This window comes from Balaenoptera ricei, chromosome 8 (genome assembly GCF_028023285.1).
Source record: "Balaenoptera ricei isolate mBalRic1 chromosome 8, mBalRic1.hap2, whole genome shotgun sequence".
In the NCBI taxonomy this organism is placed as follows: Eukaryota; Metazoa; Chordata; class Mammalia; order Artiodactyla; family Balaenopteridae; genus Balaenoptera; species Balaenoptera ricei.
The window spans coordinates 72,112,529-72,137,230 of NC_082646.1; the positions used below are offsets into that span (position 1 = coordinate 72,112,529).

Here is a 24,702-nt window from a genome sequence, read left to right on the forward strand (position 1 = left end):
TTCCATTCTGTGTAGGTTGATGGAGTTCTTAATCATCCTAGAAGAAATAGTGGTAGTATACCAGAGCAAAATAAGGCTTCCTCAATTTTGATTATAACTACTCTAGGTCACTTACATGGCTTTGCTCAGTAAGACCACCAAAGCCCACAGAACCCTCAGTCTGTAGATTTCAACATATGCGATATGACAGTAAGTAGGAGGCCCAGGGATAGGACATTTCCTGTGTCAAAGGAAGAGCAAAGACCAAGGAACAACTTGAGTGAGTATAATTAACAAGAGTCAGGGGGGTAGGTTAGAAAGTTGCTTGGCTTAGTAAGTGGTCAGAGGGCAGTGAGATAGACACTGTAATTAGTCTTCTAGTCAAGAGTTCCTCTTCTTTTCATAACTCTCCTTATTTTTGTTTAGGTAACTATACTAACACTATGTAACACATGTACTTTGAGCGAAGCCAGCTCCATCACTGGCTTTAATAGTCAGGCATAAGGGAACAATAATCCCACTCACAAGACATTTTTTTTTTAATTGAAGTATAGTTGATTTACAATATTATATTAGTTTTAGGTGTATAGCATAGTGATTCAGTATTTTTGCATTATATAACTCCATTTTAAGTTACTATATGATAATGGCTATAATTCCCTGTGCTATACAGTATGTCTTTGTTGCTTATTTACTTATTTATTTTATACACAGTAGTTTGTTAATCCCACACCCCTAATTTGTCTCTCCTCACTCCCCTCTCCCCTTTGGTAACCACAAATTTGTGTTCTCTATCTGTGCATCTGTTGTGCATATACATTCTTTTTTTTTCTTTTTTAGATTCCACATATAAGTAATATCATACAGTATTTGTCTTTCTCTGACTTCTTTTACTAAGCATAATATTCTCTAGGTCCATCCATGTTGCTGCAAATGGCAGAATTTCATTCTTTCTTATGACTAATATTCCATTGTGTATATATACCACATCTTCTTAATCCAATCATCTGTTAATGGGCACTTGGGCTGCTTCCATGTTCACAAGACATAGTTTTAATGGATGGACATGTAACTTGGTTAGGACCTACGGGACACAAAGAACAGTCTGGGGAGAACATCTGAAAAGCTCCCTTGTTCTCCCCAAAACAATCCAAGCTCACTGTCTTGAAAGGACGTGGGCAAAACACATGTACTTCCATGAGCCAGCCTTAAGATAAAGCTGATATCATCTGGAAAGCAAACTTGAGGGATGTGAAGAAACAGGATCTTGATTACAGCATGAAGCATCTAGGTCATACCTACCCTAAAACTGCCTTGCTACCTCTGAATTTCTCCTTTATTATTTTGTAAATTTGCACAGGACCTTTTCCCCCTTGCAACTAGAAACATCTTAATATATCAGAGATGCAAAGACTCCTGATTTATCACACATACACCTGAAAATATTCAACAGATAAAGTCAAACTAAGGTTAAATTCATATTCCTAACAGAAATCATTGTTATGTGCATTTACTCTGAGGCTGTGACTATTCATGAGCTAAGTTACAAGAGCATGAACCCTTAATGTACAACTGTAGAAGAAATATTGCTTAAAAAAAGGTATAAATGGGTGACTATACATACCAGTTTGATCAGGACAGTCACAGTTTACACTTATTTTATGGTATAATTATTAATAGAAGCCCATCATTCTCAAGTGTCCCAATTTATGCAGTTACCTTGCCTCTAAAGCATGTTTTTTGGATTTGAATAGTATTCTTTTTAGAAAAGTAACAGTAATCCAAGGAAATGCCTAGAGACCTCTAAAAGGTAAAAGGATTCAATCTTTAAGCCCTGTGACTAGTTTTGGAAAAAAAATGGTACTGGGGAAAAAGTCTGTGCCTACAAAGAATAGGCATGTGTCAGGAATTCCCTGGTGGTTCAGTGGTTAGGACTCGGTGCTTTCACTGCAGAGGGCCTGGGTTCAATCCCTGGTCAGAGAACTAAGTTTCTACAAGCTGCACGGTGGCCCCCCAAAAAAAAGAAAAAGAAAAAGAAAGTTATGTGTCATTTTTAAATACCTTATTGTAATTTCCTATCTACTTAACTGCTGCTATGAGGGTCACAGGGACCCTCATTTGTAGGAAGAATGACGCCGCAACTCTTATGAAGCTATAGTAGGAAGCAAGATTTGAAAGCACTGGCAGGTTTTACATTAAATATACTGTATAGCTATCTATTCTATCATTTGCCACCATGTCTAAAATACCTCTGTAGTCCAAACTCATTTATTTGGGTTCTAATTTCTTCTTTAGTCCACTATTAAACTGGACTAGTACCACACAATCTATTAACGGCAATAGCTGATCAGAAATGAGCTGGCATTGACATTTGGAAGCAAAGAGCCCAGACAGGAGCAAATTGGAGTCAAGAAGGGATAAGGGGTATCTGGTGCTCAACAACAGGCTGAAAAGTCAGGGCATCGATGGCCCTTCTTAGTATCTTAAGCAACAACTGTCATTTGTACCTCTGTTTTCCTCAGATAATTCTACCTTATAAGTCATAAAAGGTTGGAAAAAATAATAGCTAATGCTATTATTACAGTTTTTAAAGACACATCTGTGTTCATTTGGTTTTTATGATGCTGTGATTCTTATACAAACACACACAGTGTCTAAACAAGGGTCAGGGGTGAGGCAAACACCTTGTTCCACGAAACATCCAGGCACTTTCAGCGTCTTTCTGCACAGATGAGGTAGGGCTGGGGTTGCAACGTCATGCCTAACCTGGGCTTCAGATTTGGAACCAGTTCATTTGGAAAATGCAAGTGAAATCGCTGAAGCAATGTTGTAAAAAACAGGAACATTTCCATCCGAGCCAGCTGTTCTCCAAGACAATGTCTTCTCCCTCAACATAAAAAACAGGCATAATAATTTTTCTAAATCCACAATATTTACCAAAATTTATGTCTAATACGTACCATTCAGGAAATCTGGAATTTAAAGAAACTTAGAGGAAGTTATGTTTATTTTATTCATTTATTTTTTTAATAAATTTGTTTATTTATTTATTTTTGGCTGCGTCAGGTCTTTGTTGCTGCGCGTGGGCATTCTCTAGTTGCGGAGAGCGGGGGCTACTCTTCGTTGCGGTGCGCAGTCTTCTCATTGTGGTGGCTTCTCTTGTTGTGAAGCACGGGCTCTAGGCCCACAGGCTTCAGTAGTTGTGAATCGTGGACTCAGTAGTTGTGGCTCGCAGGCTCTCGAGCGCACGCTCAGTAGTTGTGGAGCATGGGCTTAGTTGCTCCACGGCATGTGGGACCTTCCCGAACCAGGGCTCGAACCCGTGTCCCCTGCATTGGCAGGCGGATTCTTAACCACTGTGCCACCAGGGAAGCCTGGAATTTATGTTTATTAAAGGATTTTCTTAAGCCGCAAAGAATAGAAATTGGCACTTTGGTTCCCAGAGCCCATTTCTTTACCTTATTTTGTAAGGTCTTGCACTTTTGTAAGCTCATTAGTTCTATTCTCCACTTCCTTTGCAAAATGTGGCAACAGAGCCTGAGATATGCCATGAAAGATCTGAGGTGTGACACTTTGTTCTCTTGACCCAGGAGAAGTTCATTTCATTTCAAATGACTGCATGTGCATCCTTCCCCAGTGAAAGGATTTTTCCAGTCCATCTTCCATGGGTCTTGTGATCTGTGTACTTCTTCACAGGAGATGCAATATTTTTGGAGATGAGGTATAATAATTGAGAGCCAAGAGAGCTAGATTCTAGTTTCACTTCAAGTTATGATGTCATTCCTGTCCCTGGGTCTGTTTCTCAAGCTGCCTGTTACCGATTTCTAGCTCTACAAGTTTTGATTACAAGCCAAAATCCACAAGCAAGAAAGTTTCAGAAAAAGCCAGAGCTTCTCATCAGTGTCTTTCTAGCTGCTCAATTATGGCTTGTCTATTTTGAGTAGAAAGAGGTGTTAATGAGCTCTAATTAAACCATTCTCTCCTGTAAGTGTCAATACTATTTTCAGAGTTGGGATATTAACTCTACAATAGAATGCTTCAGATTAAGATGTTATACATGATAAATCATCATTATACTTTGTCCTAAAGTTACGCCCCTGTGAAAGTTCTCTTACCTAGGGAAAAGGGAACAAAAGCTTCCTTCTTGGCAAAATATCCATTGCTGTCCAGAAATCGGTCTGGATAGAATATTTCTGGGTCTCTCCAATACTTTTCATCAAAGTGTACAGAATAAAGATTTGTAATTACTGTTGTGCCTTTAGGAATGGAATAACCACGTACAACTGCATCCTCAGAGGTTGCATGGAAAATCCCTAACGGCACTATATTACAGAATCTTAAAACTTCATGTAAAACTGCCTCGGTATAAGGCATTTTGCATTTGTCATCCCAAGAAGGTGTCCCACTGGGTCCTATAATTAAATCAATCTCTTTCTGAACTTGTCCTGTAAGAGAAAAAGTGTTCAAGTTATTATGCACGTCTTAGAATTATATCTAAAGTAATTTCCCTTTAGGATAAAACAAAAGATAACCTGTAGTAAGCCAACAAGGTATGGGTACACCCAGATTCAGATTTTTCATTATCTGGGAGTTCTATTTAAATATGTGCCACATATCTTATACAACCAGTACCCAACGCTCTAAGTAATTTTGTTGTGAAAAACACATTATAAGTAATAAAAATAAAAATTAAACAAATCTAGAATTAGAATAACAACACTCTCAGCAAGGAAAAGAGTGAAGCATAAAAACTTAAATTAAAAAAAAACAGGGTTGGGACTTCCCTGGCGGTCCAGTGGTTAAGACTCCGTGCTTCCACTGCAGCAAGCGCGGGTTCGATCCCTGGTTGGGGAACTAAGATCCTGCATGCTGCGTAGTGCAGCCGAAAAACAACAACCACCACCACCAGGGTTCAGGTCCCAGCTCAGCACTAGAAGGGACTGGGCAAATCAGTCACTCAGCCTTTTCCCTCATTTATACAATAGGTATTATAAGACAACTCTGAGGTTTTTATACGAATTTAGATAACAGTTTTGAAAACCTTACAGATATTCAATGCTTCTCTTTTTGGATAGCACGGCAGAAGTTCCTAAATAAAATGCCTGGTACATGGCCAAAGACTCTAAAACACGTGTGAGCCCTAAATGTAAGAACAGACCTTGAGATCACCAGAATCCTTACCTTGAATGTTAGGATAAAGGGCCATGAAAAGAATTGCCCACCGTAGCACATTGGTTGTAGTTTCAGTTCCAGCAATGATGAGTTCACCCACAGAGAAAATCAGGTTTTCTTTGGAGAAAGTAGATGATGGGTCATTTTTACCTTGATCCATCTCATCTAAATAAGCATCAACAAAATGCTGAGGTAACTGAGGTTTTCTGTTGATGGAAGCTTTTTCAATAAGCCTGGAGAGAAAGTCATAGACCACAGCAGCATTTCTAAACAGTTGTTGATGTTTTCCAAAAGGTAAGATGCCAATCCATGGAAAGGCATTATAGAGGAAGACTGCGGCGTTGGTGGCTAGTTCCACATTTTCACTAAATAACTCAATCATGTGCTGAAAATCAGTGTCTTCGTAAGTGAATCGTTCTCCAAAAATGATCAGATTGGTTATGTTTGAAACGGCATTTGTTATTAATTGTTTAAAGTCAAAAGGGCTACCATTGTATGTTTCAATAGCATCAATGAAAAATTTGGTTTCTTCTAAGATTTTAGATTCAAAAGACTTTTGGCCATATCCAAAACAGCGAAAGCTGTTTACAGCTAATTTTCTGTGATCAACCCATCCTCGGCCATATCTGGAATTGAGTAAGCCTTAAAAAAAAAAAAAAAGGGGATGGTTAGTCATTCTTCTCCAGATTATCTTTCTATGAAACTATTAAAAAATTTTATCATTCCTACATCCCTGTATCTAACAGCTAAAAATGCTATGCAGGGAAGAAAAAAAAAAAAGATGGCTATTCATTCTTCTCCAAATTTTCTATAAAACTAAAACTAGACCCAGTAGTTAAGCCCTATTCTTTACTCCTCATTAGCCATGGAATATTATAAACAGATAAAGCTTATCTATACTTCTCATCTGGGCAAAGGCAGAAAAGACCTATAATCTCCCACCACAAGAAACTGAACTGTCTTGTGTGATTCAACCTGGGTGAACTAGGTCTTGGGTGACTTTGTTATCCAACTTCTACTATAAGCTTAATTTACAAAAGACGAATGACTGTGTGTTCTATGGGCAAAATTTTATCCTGGACTAAACACATACCTGAGAAATCATCCTTCTAGAATTAGAAATTTCCTGCTTTAAGAAACTAGATTTTAGAATACAAATTTCCTCCCATTAAAGGCATATGTTACCTAATACTATAACTGGCAGTGGCAAGGATGGCCTGAATGAGGTGTCAACGTAGTGGAAATACTCAAGCCAAAAGCAGGTGCTAGGGACTGAATGTTTGTGCCACCACAACATTCAAATGTTGAAGCCTAATCCCCAATGTGATGGTATTAGGAGGTGGGGCCTTTGGGAAATAATTATGTAATGAGACCTCATGAATGAGCTTAGTGCCCTTATAAGAAGGGATGTGGGAAGAGATGACTGTTCTTGGTTATGTGAGGATACAGGGAGAAGACAGCAGTCTGCAAGCCAGGAAGCAGGCTCTTTCCAGACACTGTTCTGCTAGCACCTTGATCTTGAATTTCCTAGCCTCCAGATCTGTGAGAATAACTGTCTGTTGTTTAAGCCACTCAGTCTATATATTTTTGTTATAGCAGCACAAACTAAGGGGACAAACATGAAACTCAAACTTCTAATGTTGATATTGCTTGCCTTAAAATCTCAGTCTCCACAGTATACTCTGCTGTACTGATATGTCTACTACGGAATATTTTCCCTTTAAATCGATTATCAAGAAAAAAACTTCTTCAGCATATATATTTCTGTAACGTGTAGTTTACTTGGAATTTCATTCATAATTGGTACATAGGTATACCTATGATGAAAAATGTCATGTTCTCTTGTCTACATGAGGTACCTATGTAATTTACAGTCCAACAACTTTTGTGCAACAGTTTTTGAATTTGGAACCTATGATGAAATTAACCATACATAAGGGGGTCTTTAACGCTGTGCAGCAATTTTATATGCCATATTCCATTCTCTTTTCTATACTCCCAGATGACTATTCATTCAACATAATGTATTTCTGGACCTAAAGTGTCTTAAATATATCAGTGAACAAAAGAGGCAAAGATGGCTATTTCTCATGGAGCTTACACACTAGTGAGGAGAGACAAACAAATTATATAGCAAGGAAGGAGACATAGGGCGGTCAGGAAAAGCCTCAGTGAGAAGGTGACATAAGTAAAGACACAGGAGATGGGAGTGGGTCAAGCAGATATCCAGGGAAACATCACTGCAGGTAGAGAGAACCAGTGCAAAGGCACTGAGATGAAAGCAAGCCCAAGAGAAATGTGTGCATATGGGATACATGTGTGTAATATATGCATACAGTTACACACAAGAAGGTACACAGGAGCCTGATTATAACCGTATACTGGCCAGTCTGTGTGCCCAGGCATGGGCTGAACCCGCCTAAAGGGCCACTTTTTCCTATGCAAACAGTGGGTTTATGGTGGCTCTCATTTCCCACTTCCAAGTTCAGTGCATATGCATCTTAAAATAACACATCTAGGGAATTCCCTGGTGGTCCAATGGTTAGGACTCCATGCTTTCACTGCTGAGGGCCCAGGTTCAATCCCTGGTTGGGAACTAAGATCCCGCAAACTGGGCAGTGCAGCCAAAAAAAAACCACATCTAATTTTCTTTCTTGTTTAATAAATTTATTTATTTATTTATTTATTTATTTATTTATTTATTTATTTATTTTTGGCTGTGTTGGGTCTTTGCTGCTGCGCATGGGCTTTCTCTAGCTGCGGCGAGCAGGGTCTACTCTTCGTTGTGGTGCACAGGTTTCTCATTGAGGTGGCTTCTCCTGTTGCGGAGCACAGGCTCTAGGCGCACAGGCTTCAGTAGTTGTGGCATGCGGGCTTCAGTAGTTGTGGCTCGTGGGCTCTAGAGCGCATGCTCAGTAGTTGTGGCGCATGGGCTTAGTTGCTCCACGGCACGTGGGATCTTCTCGGACCAGGGTTTGAACCCGTGTCCCCTGCACTGGCAGGCAGATTCTTAACCACTGCACCACCAGGGAAGCCCAACACATCTAATTTTCTACTTATTTTTTCTCTTACTATTTCTTTGAAAATCTTAAGTTGAATGCATGTTTTTTCTTTCTTTATGATAAAAACAGTCTAAACTATAAGTTTATAGCTTCAAAAAACATATAGTTTATCCTAAATATTACTCTGATCACATCATACATTTTCATAATTTCTTTAAAGGTCTTCTATTATAATTGTGGTATAATTTCTTCTTTGGCCTAATTATTACTTGGAAGAGTATTTAAGAAGCTGGAGATTTGTTTTTTATTTATATTATCGCTTTCAAGTGTCATCATGCCCTGGCCTAAGAATTTGGCCTTTAAAACTGGTGTTTTCTTTGCATTAATTGATTTGCTTTGCAATTTAATATATGGTTAATTTTTATTTTTTTCCTTTTCAATCAATGTCTTCTTTAGTCTATGTAGCCAAGATATTGTTGAATTTTTCTTTCAAATGAAGAGTGAAGCTCTCATTGAACTGGAAAATTTTGGAGATAAAAACTCTTATACTATTAAGTATGAAAACGGATGTATCTGACGTCAACATTCTATTTTAGGCTTTCTGTTGCTGCTTTCGTCTCATCCGTTCTGTTAACTTTCAGCCTTTCTCCCTTGTTGAATATGCAATCATCTGACACTGATCAACACTAAACCATAGAGAATACTAGTCCTTTACACAAACCCACAATTCTTCATTTACATATCATATTAATTAGTAGTTAAGAAAGGCTGTTTCAGGGTCTATAAGCTTATAAGTAAAATAATAATAAAATGTCACCAAGCACTCAAGACTAGCTTCAAAGATACTTTTGATTCAAGTATGTGTGCATGTGTATGTATTCTTAACCTGTTTCACAAAACCTGCACATATTATTAAGTGCTAATTATTTAAAACATTACTTACAATATTTATTAGAACTGGATTACAACAGTAGAATTAGCATGTACTGACCTAAAATATGAATGTAATGCAGCCTGAAAGGTCCTCAAATATTAGGGTCTGTAACCTAAATTAACTAATTAATACTTTTCTGTTAATCAGTACAACAGAATCCAATCTCTATGTACTAAATTTACATAAAATAAGAAATGTGGGGACTTCCCTGGTGGCACAGTGGTTAAGAATCCACCTGCCAATGCAGGGGACACGGGTTCAAGCCCTGGTCAAAGAAGATCCCACATGCTGAGGAGCAACTAAGCCCGTGCGCCACAACTACTGAGCCTGCACTCTGTGAGCCACAACTACTGAGCCCATGTGCCACAACTACTGAAGCCCACGTGCCTAGAGCCCATGCTCTGCAACAAGAGAAGCCACTGCAATGAGAAGCCCGCGCACCACAACGAAGAGTAACCCCTGCTCACCACAACTAGAGAAAGCCCGTGCACGGCAATGGAGACCCAACGCAGCCAAAAATAAATAAATAAATAAATTAAAAAAAAAAAAGGAAATGTGATTTAAAATAGTTTAGTAAATCATTAGGTAGGTGAAAATAAACATACCTCCCATTTTTGTCATCTTCATGAATAAAGGAAGGCATGGTCTGTCTGCAAAAATTTCACTTTGATGAACAAGGCATTCCTTTACTACATCATAGCCATTTAGAACCACAGCTGATATACCTCCAAGATCCAAACTGAAGATCTTTGAGAAGAAAAGAAAAACATTTAAATGGCAAAATATATGGACAAATATAACCACAGAAATCCACATATACTAAGTCCAGCTCTCCCAGTATTTGTTACTCCCTGAAAATGCTGGCATTTATTACTCAACTGACAATGTTTAGAGTGCCTTCTCTCTACAAGGCACGTCAAAGACCATGATTTCATTACGCATTCAGTGGCTCAAGACATAATCTTATAAATGGTGTAATGAAAAGAGTACCAGACTCAGGAGGCCTGGGTTCTAGTTTAAGCTTTGCCATTAAACAGATACAGGACACCTGGCAGAACCCTTAAACTATTTGGGCTTCAGGGCTGCCACAGAAAATCAAGAAATACTTGATATTTATGCTCTTTCAAAATTCATTCCAACTCAAAATATTCAATGAAATCTCAGCATCTGTTTATTTCCAAGATGAATGAGGAAGTGGCTCCATCTACACATCATTTATTATTCCAGGTTTAGGTAGGGGAGGGGATTGTCAAAGGCCTGAGAGACAACTTTTGAAGTATAAAATGTTGGGGCCCAGGATATGCAACCCCAAAATATGCCTCAATGGCATATTAATTATTTTGAATTAAAGTTACTGAAGAAATGGCCAACGCAAGAGGGACACTCTAGGGAGTTCCCCGGTGGCCTAGTGGTTAGGATTTGGTGCTGTCACTGCTGTGCCCCGGGTTCGATCCCTAGTAGGGAACTGAGATCCTGCAAGCTGCTCGGCACAGCCAAAATTTTAAAAAAAGGAAGAAAAAAAAAAAAAAGAGGGACACTCTCTCTTTTTTGTCTCCCTGAAAGCAAGAAATAAATCTCTCATGTGAAAGGTATACTCCATGCATCTGGAGGTAGGACACCCTTATTGCCAAAGATAGGGAATTTGGGGGTGAGAATCCTTTTTAAACAAATCTTGTTACTTCTTTAATTTACTGCCCAAGCACAAACTCTGTTTAGATTCTTCACCAATTGGGCACCCAAAACCAAAGTTTCTTTGTCCTGTCAATTCTTTGCAAATTTATTGGTTCTTTGTCTAAGAAGTAGAACATCTGCCTGCTTTGGCCACTTCCTCCATCCCATGTCTGTGAGACCTCCATGCGCATGGATTCAAATGTGTTTATTTTTCTCCTGTTAATCTGTCTTGTGTCAATTTTATTATTAGTCCAGCCAAAAGTACTCAAGAGGGGCAGAGGGGAAAATTGCCCTCTCCTCAACAAGACATACTGAAACTCACAGGCTTATTTATTTGGGCCCCTGAATTCCACAAAGTTAACAAAGAGGGCCCTAAGGGAATTTGACCTTGGAGGACTGGCATCCGCCACGTTGGCACAGGTGGCTGCCCCTCAGCTAAAAGATGGGATAGAGGAGATTTAACCAAGATGGCGGAGTAGAAGGACGTGCTGTCACTCCCTCTTGCGAGAGCACCAGAATCACAACTGACTGCTGGACCATCATTGACAGGAAGACCCTGGACTTCACCAAGGAGGATACCCCACGTCCAAGGACAGAGGAGAAGCCACAGTGAGACGGTAGGAGGGGCGCAAGCAGAGTAAAATCAAACCCCGTAACTGCTGGGTGGGTGACTCACAGACTGGCGAACACTTATACCACAGAAGTCCACCCACTGGAGTAAAGGTTCTGAGCCCCACGTCAGGCTTCCCAACCTGGGGGTCAGGCAACGGGAGGAGGAATTCCTAGAGAATCAGACTTTGAAGCCTAGTGGGAATTGGATTGCAGGACTTTGACGGGACTGGGGGAAACAGAGACCCCACTCTTGGAGGGCACACACAAAGTAATGTGTGCATCAGGACCCAGGGGAAGGAGCAGTGAGCCAGGGGGAGACTGAACCAGACCTACCTGCTGGTGTTGGGGGGTCTCCTGCAGAGGCGAGTGGTGGCTCTGTTTCACCGTGGGGATAAGGACACTGGCAGCAGAGGTTCTGGGAAGTTCTCCTTGGCGTGAGCCCTCCCAGAGTCTGCCATTAACCCCACCAAAGAGCACGGGTAGGCTCCAGTGTTGGGTTGCCTCAGGCAAAACAGCCAACAGGGAGGGAACCCAGCCCCACCCATCAACAGTCAAGTGGATTAAGGTTTTACTGAGCTCTGACCGCCACAGCAACAGGGAGGGAACCCAGCCCCACCCATCAACAGTCAAGTGGATTAAGGCTTTACTGAGCTCTGACCACCACAGCAACAGTCAGCTCTACCCACCACCAGAGCCTCCCATCAAGCCTCTTAGATAGCCTCAACCACCAGAGGGCAGACAACAGAAGCAAGAAAAACTATAATCCTGCAGCCTGTGGACCAAAAACCACAGTTACAGAAAGATAGAGAAGATGAAAAGGCAGAGGGCTATGTACCAGATGAAGGAACAAGAAAAAACCCCAGAAAAACAACTAAATGAAGTGGAGATAGGCAACCTTCCAGAAAAAGAATTCAGAATAATGATAGTGAAGATGATCCAGGACCTTGGAATAAGAATGGAGGCAAAGATTGAGAAGATGCAAGAAATGATTAACAAAGACCTAGAAGAATTAAAGAACAAACAAACAGAGATGACCAATACAATAACTGAAATGAAAACTACACTAGAAGGAATCAATAGCAGAATAACTGAGGCAGAAGAACGGATAAGTGACCTGGAAGACAGAATGATGGAATTCACTGCTGCGGAACAGACTAAAGAAAAAAGAATGAAAAGAAATGAAGACAGCCTAAGAGACCTCTGGGACAACATTAAACGCAACAACATTCGCATTATAGGGGTCCCAGAAGGAGAAGAGAGAGAGAAAGGACCAGAGAAAATATTTGAAGAGATTATAGTCGAAAACTTCCCTAACATGGGAAAGGAAATAGCCACCCAAGTCCAGGAAGCGCAGAGAGTCCCATACAGGATAAACCCAAGGAGAAACACGCCGAGACACATAGTAATCAAAGTGGCAAAAATTAAAGACAAAGAAAAATTATTGAAAGCAGCAAGGGAAAAACGACAAATAACATACAAGGGAACTCCCATAAGGTTAACAGCTGATTTCTCAGCAGAAACTCTGCAAGCCAGAAGGGAGTGGCATGATATACTTAAAGTGATGAAAGGGAAGAACCTACAACCAAGATTACTCTACCCGGCAAGGATCTCATTTAGATTTGATGGAGAAATCAAAAGCTTTACAGACAAGCAAAAGCTAAGAGAATTCAGCACCACCAAACCAGCTCTACAACAAATGCTAAAGGAACTTCTCTAAGTGGGAAACACAAGAGAAGAAAAGGACCTACAAAAACAAACCCAAAACAATTAAGAAAATGGTCATAGGAACATACATATCGATAATTACCTTAAACGTGAATGGATTAAATGCCCCAACCAAAAGACATAGACTGGCTGAATGGATACAAAAACAAGACCCATATATATGCTGTCTACAAGAGACCCACTTTAGACCTAGGGACACATACAGACTGAAAGTGATGGGATGGAAAAAGATATTCCATGCAAATGGAAATCAAAAGAAAGCTGGAGTAGCTATACTCATATCAGATAAAATAGACTTTAAATTAAAGAATGTTACAAGAGACAAGGAAGGACACTACATAATGATCCAGGGATCAATCCAAGAAGAAGATATAACAATTATAAATATATATGCACCCAACATAGGAGCACCTCAATACATAAGGCAACTGCTAACAGCTATAAAAGAGGAAATCGACAGTAACACAATAATAGTGGGGGACTTTAACACCTCACTTACACCAATGGACAGATCATCCAAAATGAAAATAAATAAGGAAACAGAAGCTTTAAATGACACAATAGACCAGATAGATTTAATTGATATATATCGGACATTCCATCCAAAAACAGCAGATTACACGTTCTTCTCAAGTGCGCACGGAACATTCTCCAAGATAGATCACATCTTGGGTCACAAATCAAGCCTCAGTAAATTTAAGAAAATTGAAATCATATCAAGCATCTTTTCTGACCACAACGCTATGAGATTAGAAATGAATTACAGGGAAAAAAACGTAAAAAGGACAAACACATGGAGGCTAAACAATACGTTACTAAATAACCAAGAGATCACTGAAGAAATCAAAGAGGAAATCAAAAAATACCTAGAGACAAATGACAATGAAAACACGACGACCCAAAACCTATGGGATGCAGCAAAAGCAGTTCTAAGAGGGAAGTTTATAGCTATACAAGCCTACCTAAAGAAACAAGAAAAAGCTCAAGTAAACAATCTAACCTTACACTTAAAGAAACTAGAGAAAGAAGAACAAACAAAACCCAAAGTTAGCAGAAGGAAAGAAATCATAAAGATCAGAGCAGAAATAAATGAAGTAGAAACAAAGAAAACAATAGCAAAGATCAATAAAACTAAAAGTTGGTTCTTTGAGAAGATAAACAAAATTGATAAGCCATTAGCCAGACTCATCAAGAAAAAGAGGGAGAGGACTCAAATCAATAAAATCAGAAATGAAAAAGGAGAAGTTACAACAGACACTGCAGAAATACAAAGCATCCTAAGAGACTACTACAAGCAACTTTATGCCAATAAAATGGACAACCTGGAAGAAATGGACAAATTCTTAGAAAGGTATAACCTTCCAAGACTGAACCAGGAAGAAATAGAAAATATGAACAGACCAATCACAAGTAATGAAATTGAAACTGTGATTAAAAATCTTCCAACAAACAAAAGTCCAGGACCAGATGGCTTCACAGGTGAATTCTATCAAACATTTAGAGAAGAGCTAACACCCATCCTTCTCAAACTCTTCCAAAAAATTGCAGAGGAAGGAACACTCCCAAACTCATTCTATGAGGCCACCATCACCCTGATACCAAAACCAGACAAAGACACTACAAAAAAAGAAAATTACAGACCAATATCACTGATGAATATAGATGCAAAAATCCTCAACAAAATACTAGCAAACAGAATCCAACAACACATTAAAAGGATCATACACCACGATCAAGTGGGATTTATCCCAGGGATGCAAGGATTCTTCAATATACGCAAATCAATCAATGTGATACACCATATTAACAAATTGAGGAATAAAAACCATATGATCATCTCAATAGATGCAGAAAAAGCTTTTGACAAAATTCAACACCCATTTCTGATAAAAACTCTCCAGAAAGTGGGCATAGAGGGAACCTACCTCAACATAATAAAGGCCATATATGACAAACCCACAGCAAACATCATTCTCAATGGTGAAAAACTGAAAGCATTTCCTCTAAGATCAGGAACGAGACAAGGATGTCCACTCTCACCACTATTATTCAACATAGTTTTGGAAGTCCTAGCCACGGCAATCAGAGAAGAAAAAGAAATAAAAGGAATACAAATTGGAAAAGAAGAAGTAAAACTGTCACTGTTTGCGGATGACATGATACTATACATAGAGAATCCTAAAACTGCCACCAGAAAACTGCTAGAGCTAATTAATGAATATGGTAAAGTTGCAGGATACAAAATTAATGCACAGAAATCTCTTGCATTCCTATACACTAATGATGAAAAATCTGAAAGAGAAATTATGGAAACACTCCCATTTACCATTGCAACAAAAAGAATAAAATACCTAGGAATAAACCTACCTAGGGAGACAAAAGACCTGTATGCAGAAAACTATAAGACACTGATGAAAGAAATTAAAGATGATACCAACAGATGGAGAGATATACCATGTTCTTGGATTGGAAGAATCAACATTGTGAAAATGAGTATACTACCCAAAGCAATCTACAGATTCAATGCAATCCCTATCAAATTACCAATGGCATTTTTTACGGAGCTAGAACAAATCATCTTAAAATTTGTATGGAGACACAAAAGACCCCGAATAGCCAAAGCAGTCTTGAGGCAAAAAAATGGAGCTGGAGGAATCAGACTCCCTGACTTCAGACTATACTACAAAGCTACAGTAATCAAGACAATATGGTACTGGCACAAAAACAGAAACATAGATCAATGGAACAAGATAGAAAGCCCAGAGATTAACCCACGCACCTATGGTCAACTAATCTATGACAAAGGAGGCAAAGATATACAATGGAGAAAAGACAGTCTCTTCAATAAGTGGTGCTGGGAAAACTGGACAGCTACATGTAAAAGAATGAAATTAGAATACTCCCTAACACCATACACAAAAATAAACTCAAAATGGATTAGAGACCTAAATATAAGACTGGACACTATAAAACTCTTAGAGGAAAACATAGGAAGAACACTCTTTGACATAAATCACAGCAAGATCTTTTTTGATCCACCTCCTAGAGTAATGGAAATAAAAACAAAAATAAACAAATGGGACCTAATGAAACTTCAAAGCTTTTGCACAGCAAAGGAAACCATAAACAAGACGAAAAGACAACCTTCAGAATGGGAGAAAACATTTGCAAATGAAGCAACGGACAAAGGATTAATCTCCAAAATATATAAACAGCTCATGCAGCTCAATATTAAAGAAACAAACACCCCAATCCAAAAATGGGCAGAAGACCTAAATAGACATTTCTCCAAAGAAGACATACAGATGGCCACGAAGCACATGAAAAGATGCTCAACATCACTAATTATTAGAGAAATGCAAATCAAAACTACAATGAGGTATCACCTCCCACCAGTTCGAATGGGCATCATCAGAAAATCTACAAACAACAAATGCTGGAGAGGGTGTGGAGAAAAGGGAACCCTCTTGTACTGTTGGTGGGAATGTAAATTGATACAGCCACTATGGAGAACAATATGGAGGTTCCTTAAAAAACTAAAAATAGAATTACCATATGACCCAGCAATCCCACTACTGGGCATATACCCAGAGAAAACCGTAATTCAAAAAGACACATGCACCCGAATGTTCATTGCAGCACTATTTACAATAGCCAGGTCATGGAAGCAACCTAAATGCCCATCAACAGACGAATGGATAAAGAAGTTGTGGTACATATATACAATGGAATATTACTCAGCCATAAAAAGGAACGAAATTGAGTCATTTGTTGAGACGTGGATGGATCTAGAGACTGTCATACAGAGTGAAGTAAGTCAGAAAGAGAAAAACAAATATCGTCTATTAATGCATGTATGTGGAACCTAGAAAAATGGTACAGATGAGCCAGTTTGCAGGGCAGAAGTTGAGACACAGATGTAGAGAATGGACATATGGACACCAAGGGGGGAAAACTGCGGTGAGGTGGGGATGGTGGTGTGCTGAATTGGGCGATTGGGATTGACATGTATACACTGATGTGTATAAAACTGATGCCTAATAAGAACCTGCAGTATAAAAAAACAAACAACTAATACTAAACTTTCATTGGGTTATTTGTATGGAAACATGTTAATATAAATGTTTCAGACATTACATGAAATTTCTAAAAATCTTATATTTGTATTTGTATGGAAATATGTATGGAAATATGTTAATATAAATGTTTCAGACATTACATGAAATTTCTAAAAATCATATTTGTATTTGTATGGAAATATGTATGGAAATATGTTAATATAAATGTTTCAGACATTACATGAAATTTCTAAAAATCTTGTATTTGTACTTGTATGGAAATATGTATGGAAATATGTTAATATAAATGTTTCAGACATTACATGAAATTTCTAAAAATCTTAGATGTTCTGGTATAATGTTATAAGTAATAATCCTAGTTATTACTTTAAAATGTATATCTCAGAAATAAAAAAAATAAAAAATAAAAAATAAAAAAAAAATAAAAAAATAAAAGATGGGATACCCATCCTATTCCTTGCTGAAGCTTCTCATGTGCTTCACCGCAGGTTCACTTACAATGTCACACCTCCTGTAGTCTATTCTAGCTAGCCCTATATAGAGGCCTAGTCCAGTGAAGGAACAATGCTACCTTATCAGTGGGATGCAAAGATTGCTTAGCCCCATCCTCTCAGGGGGTGGCCGAGAGCTTTTGAGAGCCAAAATACTGAGTCAAGCCTCATCTCTGGGCAAACAGGTAGAACAGATTTAGCCATGATTCACACTACTTTGGGGGGTGGGGTGGGAGGTACCAGGAGACTTAGCAGAGAATTGAAGTTCAGCAGAAGTAGTTACAGTAGCAAAAGTGATAAAGACCTCCAAGTAGTAACAGAATCAACCAGCTGAGCAAGACTCTTTGGCACAAGGATGGGTCCTGCCAACTGAGCAGTAGGTACATCCAGAACTTTGGGAAGGAGCATGGACTGCCTGCCACAGGTAAAGGTATTAGTCAAAAGTGGCAGTGTAGGAGTTTCAGCACAAAGGAAGTGGTTACCAGCTGAGCAAAGATGGGGCTCTTTCAGTTCCCAAAGCAGTAATGGAATGGTCTTAAAGTCTTTTCATAGAAGCGTAATTTTAAGCTGATATAAAGGAAAAATTCCTCCTCCTGTGGGTCTCCTCTACTCTCAGTACTCCACTACAACACCTATGACACCAGATGTGTGCATTTTCCACACATCAAGCAATTCTGGGACACCAGCTAGGTGTCCTATAATTTAACTCAATTCTGACATTATCTACCAGGAGAAAGTGTCAGATTCCACAGGTTAAGGGCTCAATATCACAAGAGTGCTCCCCCACTTCAGACTCCAATCACAAGTCGAGGTTGTTACCTGTGCTTCTGATCAAAGGGCTATAAATCAGAGGTTCCCATGACCTCCTCCTCAGGTTTGATTAATTTGATAGAGTGGCTCACAGAACTCAAGAAAATATTTTACTTACTAGATTACCGGTTTCTTATAAAAGGATGTTAACTCAGGAGCAGGCATATGGAAGAGATGCATAGGGCAAGTGTATGGTCAGGCCACTCAAGATGGCTGTTCTCTTGCTCTCTGTATATCCCCTGCTCAACCAATGCCTGCTTCACCTATACCCTACTCACATGACTGACCTTCCTACATACTTGCCCCAGGCTCCAGCTACTGATTGTTCTTATCAAAGGGGCAGCGAGGGGCGTGCCCCTCTGCTAGTGTACCTGATAACCAATGAGCCAACCTGAATCAACTCCCCTGTAACTGGTCATCCCCCGCCCCCTTCCCCTGCTGCCAGGTCCTGCTTGCCACCTGCCACACACGGTGGGGTATCGCTCCAGGACCTTGCTTCAGATATGTAAGATCCCTATCCACTGACGTCTCCGTTGCTGACTCCGGGCTCTTTCTTCGGTCTTGAAGCTGGGCAAGTACAGGCCTTACAGGCCTGCGGGTTGCAGCCCAACAGCAAGGTATGAGGAAAGGGGTGCAGAGCTTCCGTGCTCTCTCCAGGCATGCTAGCCTCTGCTCACCTCCACGTGTTCACCAATTCACCATGGCAGCTCTCAGAGCCCTGTAATTCAGGGATTTTTATGGAGGCTTTATTACCTAGGCATGATTGATCAAATCATTGGTCACTGGTGACTGACTCAACCTCCAGCCCCTCTCCCTTCCCCAGAGGTAAGATGAGTAGAACTGAAAGTTTCAACCCTCTAATCCTGGTTGGTTCTCCAGGCAACAAGCTCCTATCCTTAAGGGCTTTCCATTAACATTAACATTAACTCTGAGGTGGGTGAAAGGGGCTTATTATGAATAACAAAAGATGCATCTACCACTCTCAACACTTAGGAAGTTCCAAGGGTTTTAGGAGCTTGTGCCAGGAAAGGTACAAAGACCAAATACACATTTATTAAAAATCACAGTATCACAAGTGGAGACAATAAAAAAGGGTATTAGTGAATAGGCAGTGGTCCTGATGCAGGAAAAAATCCCCAACTTTGTGATTAAATCAACTTTGTGATCAATTTCACAAAGATGGGATTAAAAATTCTGTTAATAGGAAGGCAGAACAAACGGGAGTTAATTTCAGGGTAATGCTGTCAGGTTGTGGACACTAGAGATTACAAAAACCAACTAGGAGCCATAACTTGAGAAAACTGTTATACAATCCACCTTTACTCAAAAATGAGATGGTCCTCTATTTGACGGTGAAAACTGGGGAAACTGTTACTTGAACTAGCATCTATTCAGGTACATGCTCTTTTCAAGGACTTTTGGTAGAAGTTTGTAAATCAAATTGTGAAAATTCATCCTTACACTGCTTTAATCTATGGAAGGGTCCAAGATTAGTTTTATATATTTTTAAATTTATTCAATAATTTTTATTATTATGGGGTAGTTATGATGCTGGCAAGGATGGAAACAGGAACACATGAAACACCTTCTAGAAGTCAGTCTATGATCTTCAAGTCTCTTCCCCTATTCCCAAACTAGCTCTACCCACGATTTTTCACTATCTCAGTTAATGACCATTCCAGCCATCCTTCAAGCTATATTCTGGTCCCAAACTGTCCATAAGCTGCCCATGGTTTTTGTTTTTTGGGGGTTTTTTTTTGGTCACACCGCGGCACGCGGGATTTTAGTTCCCTGATCAGGGATCGAACCTGCGCCCCCTGCAGTGGAAGCTCGGATTCTTAACCACCGGACTGCCAGGGGAGTCCTGAGCTGCCCATGTTGACTCCAGTTTTCACCCAAGCCCCACATCACTGCTTAGCAGTCACGATGTTTCAACTTTAACAATACAGACAGAATATGACAATTTCTTACCACTTCTGTCACTAACACTCTAATCCTTCATTTCTCCCCTATGTTATCTCAACAGCCTCTTAACTTGTCTCTTTATAGGTGATTCTCAACATGGCATACTCCTGCTTCATGGCCTTTGTACTTGTTCCCTTGGCCTGGAATGTTCTTCCCCTAGATATTCCCATACCTTGCTCCTTCAGTTCATTCAAATATTTGCTCAGATGCTTTTTTTTACAGTGAGGTCTGCTCTAACCCATTTAAATTTCACCCCCTAGCATTCTCCATTTTCCTTACACTAATTTAGTGTACTTCTTACTCTGTACTCTAACATATTATATATTTATTGTGTTTATATTGTCCCTATCCTGCTCCCGGCCTCCCCTCCACTGGTAGAGTGTAAGCTACACGAGGGCAGGGATTTTCACCTGTTTTGTTCATTGCTAAATCTTCACATCTAGAATAGTATTAATACATAGCATATGATAACAACTGATAAATATATGCTGAACTAAAGAATAGTGGGGGAGACACACATTTAAGCATATTATTACAACACTACGGGCTAAGTGCTAATAACAGAGGAATGTAAAAAGTGCTGTTGATGAAAACTGATAAATAACTGCCACACACTTTTCAACACTTGCTTGGGCTGTATTCTCATTTGGAATGCCTCCCTTGACTGCCATACCATCCAAACCCCACCAAGTCTTTAAGGACCAACCTCCATGAAGCCTTTCTCGGTGCACTCTCTTTCTCTTTCTCCCTTGAACCACCACAGCACATGCTTAGAAGTTCCCATGGCACTTAGTTAATACTACCTAAAGCCAAAAGCATTCATATTCCTGTCTTCTGCTTGCCTGCTAAATTATAAACTCTTTAGATTCAGTGATTTCATCTCTTTCATCTTTGAACGCTCCACGGAATCTCATTCAATGCCTTGCATAAATCTCAATAAACGCTTACTGTATAAATAAATTATAGGTTGTCAACGCCACTTGCCTCAAAGTAATTATTTTATTATCCTTACGTGCATTACCTGAAAATAATCTGTAAAAACCCCTTGTGCTAGCTTTGCTAGCTAGGGAATACTTCTCGAAATCTGGGTTAAGATTAGTCACTGCAGAAGCTTACGCATTCAGAGTGAATCTCCAAGGAAATGCTAAGTCTCAGTGTGATACATTTATATATAAGATTGTCTTTAAAATGACTGTATAAGACTTGAGCACCGGTTGTCTTCCTTTCAAGAATGATGAAGAAGAATTGAATTCACGGACTTCATAAAAGTAGGTGTCACTTGAAGTGCCTGTCATTTCTTATAAGCAATTTTAAAGTCCAGGGCTTGCTTTCTCTGAGCACACATCTCCAGGTCATCAAGTAAGACAGTGGAAAAATAAGATTCTATTTATAAGTACGACATATAAACAACTTTCCACAACCTTCTTGAAGTACAGGAGATAATAGTTTCCTTCCACTTCCAAAAAAGGCATAGTATTTTAACAACTCATACTGTTAGCGGAAACACTGACTGAAACTGCCCGCTCTGGCCAGGCAAAGACAGTAACAATTTGCATGAGTTATTTTATGACAGGAGATCCTGGTAAGGAACATAGAACTAACAAGCCACCAACCGGAAGAATACAGGAAAGGTCAAAAGGAGAGAGGAGATGCCAGTCCACATGTCCTACCAACCTCCCAGAATCCTCCTCGCTGGAATCCATCTTTGCTGAGCAGTTGCGCGCCCACCAGAAAGGAACCTGAGTCAGAATGATTGGCCAGAGACAACCCGGAAACTAATCCCATCACCATAAAACCCGAGAATGCGAGCCACATGGCAGAGTGGTTCTCCTGCGTTCCCTTACCCTCCTGCTCTCCACCCGGGCACCCCTTTCCAATAAATTCTCTTGCTTTGTCAGCACGTATGTCTTCTCAGACAATTCATTTCTTAGTGTTAGACAAGAGCCCACTCTGGGGCCCTGGAAGGGGTCCCCCTTCCTGCAACAATACCAACTTTGAGACTTTGTCAGAATTGGAAAATACCTCTGAGACAGTGGGAGACCTGTAGGGGTGTTTCACAACTAAGATAAAGAGCAAGTAGCTTAAAGGGTTAATACATTAGGTGGTTTTCAACTTAAGTCTAAAACAGAGTTACTCAAACCATGTCTACTCTTCTCTTTTTCCTCTGCCCCTCTTGCACTTAATAGCAACCCTATTCGATTTATAGTAAAGAGCCCTCTTTGCAAAGCGCTACGGTTACCTCACATAGTTGTACCAGCAATAAAACTGGTTACTCATGCCAAATTTTTATCCATTGTACCAGATCTACCTATGCCAAGATGACAGTCTTCCAGCACATTTATAATTTGCAATCTATTATGAGACTAAATTACCCCTCTCCCAAAAGAATGTTCATAGTAAATACAGAGTTCCTTTCAGTTCAAATATCTACGTATGAAAAACAATTTCCTATTCTGCATGACACCATTTCACATAACTGGTCTAAAAACACTTTCTACTTTGTAGGCCTAATAAGTTGTTCTGTAATTAATAACTAACATTTACTCAAAGAACATTTGAGTAGCACTTAACTGTGTTCAGTTATTATTATTACCATTACGCATATCGCGAAAACTTAAGATTCAGACAAGTAAAGGTCAAGTTTTACCTGACGAAAGAGGACTCAACTTCTCGTCTTGTGCTTTCACATCTTATGATTTCTCTAAATATTAATGACGCTTTGTACACCAGAGATCAAATATATTCCATGGAAATCATGGAAATACACTCAATTCCTGAAGAACTGGAGGGTGGAAAATAATATCTAAGAATTATACAATTTGCTTTATCTAAACCCAGCCTCCCTTTAGCGACATATACCATCAGGGAACTGCAGAAACCTAGAATAATTCTTGTAAAAGCTGGTTTAAATACGGATGTAAGCCCAAACCTGAAACACCGCAATTGCCAAACAGCCCTGCGGTACTTTTCCTTCAAAACACAATTTGTGGTCGATCGTTAGATTAATTTTTTTCTCTGGCTAGACTGTAACTACCTAAAATTGGGCTGTGACTGCCTTCTTCACCTCTCTATTCCCAGCACCTGGCAGAGCCTGGCTGGTCGTTTCCTATAAAAGAATGGATTCAAAAGGAAACGAGTGAGCCGGGTTAGTGCCAGTGTTCTGGAAACTTCTGCCTCCTCGAGGTCAGGACACCCTTCCAAACACAAGCTAGCGTTTTGGCCTTTCCCCTGCTAGTTCGCAGCGGCGTGGCTGCCTGCAAGTCACTCAGCAGGTCTGTGCCGCAGTTTCCTCCTCTGTAAAAAGGGGAGGACCAGAGGACCTGCCCCTGGGCGCCCTCACTGCAAGGGAGGCTGGCCCACGGCCGGCGCAGTCTCCGTGTTTGCTGCGGGGACGTTCCTGGCTCTGGGCAGACAGCACGGCACTGCGACCCCGCACTGATTTTCACTCATTAGTTCATTCTCTCTTTCACGGTCATTTCCCAGAGGCCTTCACCTGTGCTCTCTCAGCCTCTCGGCAGACGCCTAGACCAGTCGTTTTCAAACGCAAACATCCAACGACCTCCTATTAACCATTAACTCGGTCCTAGAATTCGGACACCTGGTTTTCTCGAGAAGCCGTGGGTGGAAGCTAACCTACCCACTACGTGCGGCTCCGTGGGCGCTAGAAGCTGGGCGGGCTGACGGTATCGCCCGTCACTCCCGACCGGGCATGCGGCACGGGACCCATACCCCACTGCGCAGGCGCGGGAGCGGCACCTAGTCGCCCTCGGGGGCGGGAGAATCCGGCCAGTATCCCGCGGGCATCAGGTGGGAGGGGCTCGCGGCTGGGCGGGGCTCTCCCTCCCACAGCGGCGCCTCTTGAGTACCTCGCTCCCGGGCCTGGGAAGCCGGTTTCCCTCCACGCTGCCGACACACGGAGAGGGGTCAGACAGCTCGCACCCACAAGCGTGGGACATCCCCTCACCCCGGGAGGAAGGCCCGGGCCTTCCCTGCCCGAGGCCCGTCGGCTGTACCTCGCCGTACACCTGGCTCTGCTTTTTCATGTAGACGTGGGGGAGCTCGGCCGAGGCGCCCAGCGAGTAGATGTTGCCGATAAATGGCAGCCCCGACGGTCCCGGGGGGAAGCCCGACGGCCGTCTCTGCTTCAGCAGCTGGCGGACCCCCAGCGCGAAGAGCAGCAGGAAGAGGGCGCCTCCGAGGGCCGCCGCGAACGCCTCAGCACCCTGAGGCTCCCACATGGCCCGGGCTGGGGCTGCGAAACC

At 40.7% G+C, this 24,702-nt stretch overlaps 1 protein-coding gene across 4 annotated transcripts; it reads right to left on the reverse strand.

Annotated features, from left to right (window-relative positions):
- Positions 1–442: 442 nt before the first annotated feature.
- On the reverse strand, positions 443–24,702 carry LOC132369864 (vitamin D 25-hydroxylase). Of its 4 annotated transcripts, XM_059929564.1 has the most exons (6): positions 24,454–24,702; positions 9,693–9,834; positions 5,161–5,793; positions 4,095–4,424; positions 2,664–2,866; positions 443–1,063 (listed from the first exon to the last, which is right to left on the reverse strand). In XM_059929564.1, exons 1-5 carry the CDS (start codon positions 24,676–24,678, stop codon positions 2,691–2,693), a joined length of 1,506 nt encoding a protein of 501 aa, XP_059785547.1. In that variant the 5' UTR covers positions 24,679–24,702; the 3' UTR covers positions 443–1,063; positions 2,664–2,690. The 4 variants fall into 4 exon arrangements, with proteins under 4 accessions (XP_059785547.1, XP_059785548.1, XP_059785546.1 ...); XM_059929565.1 differs by having other exon boundaries at positions 443–2,862; XM_059929563.1 differs by having other exon boundaries at positions 443–2,866.

Excerpts from the sequence above, each read along its gene's own strand:
- LOC132369864 (XM_059929564.1), bottom strand. The coding sequence starts at position 24,678 with ATGTGGGAGCCTCAGGGTGCTGAGGCGTTCGCGGCGGCCCTCGGAGGC. Across the intron at positions 9,835-24,453 it reads AGAGCCAGGTGTACGGCGAG|ATCTTCAGTTTGGATCTTGG; the intron begins GTACAGCCGACG and ends TTCTTCTCAAAG. Across the intron at positions 4,425-5,160 it reads CCTTTATCCTAACATTCAAG|GACAAGTTCAGAAAGAGATT; the intron begins GTAAGGATTCTG and ends TTTCTCTTACAG.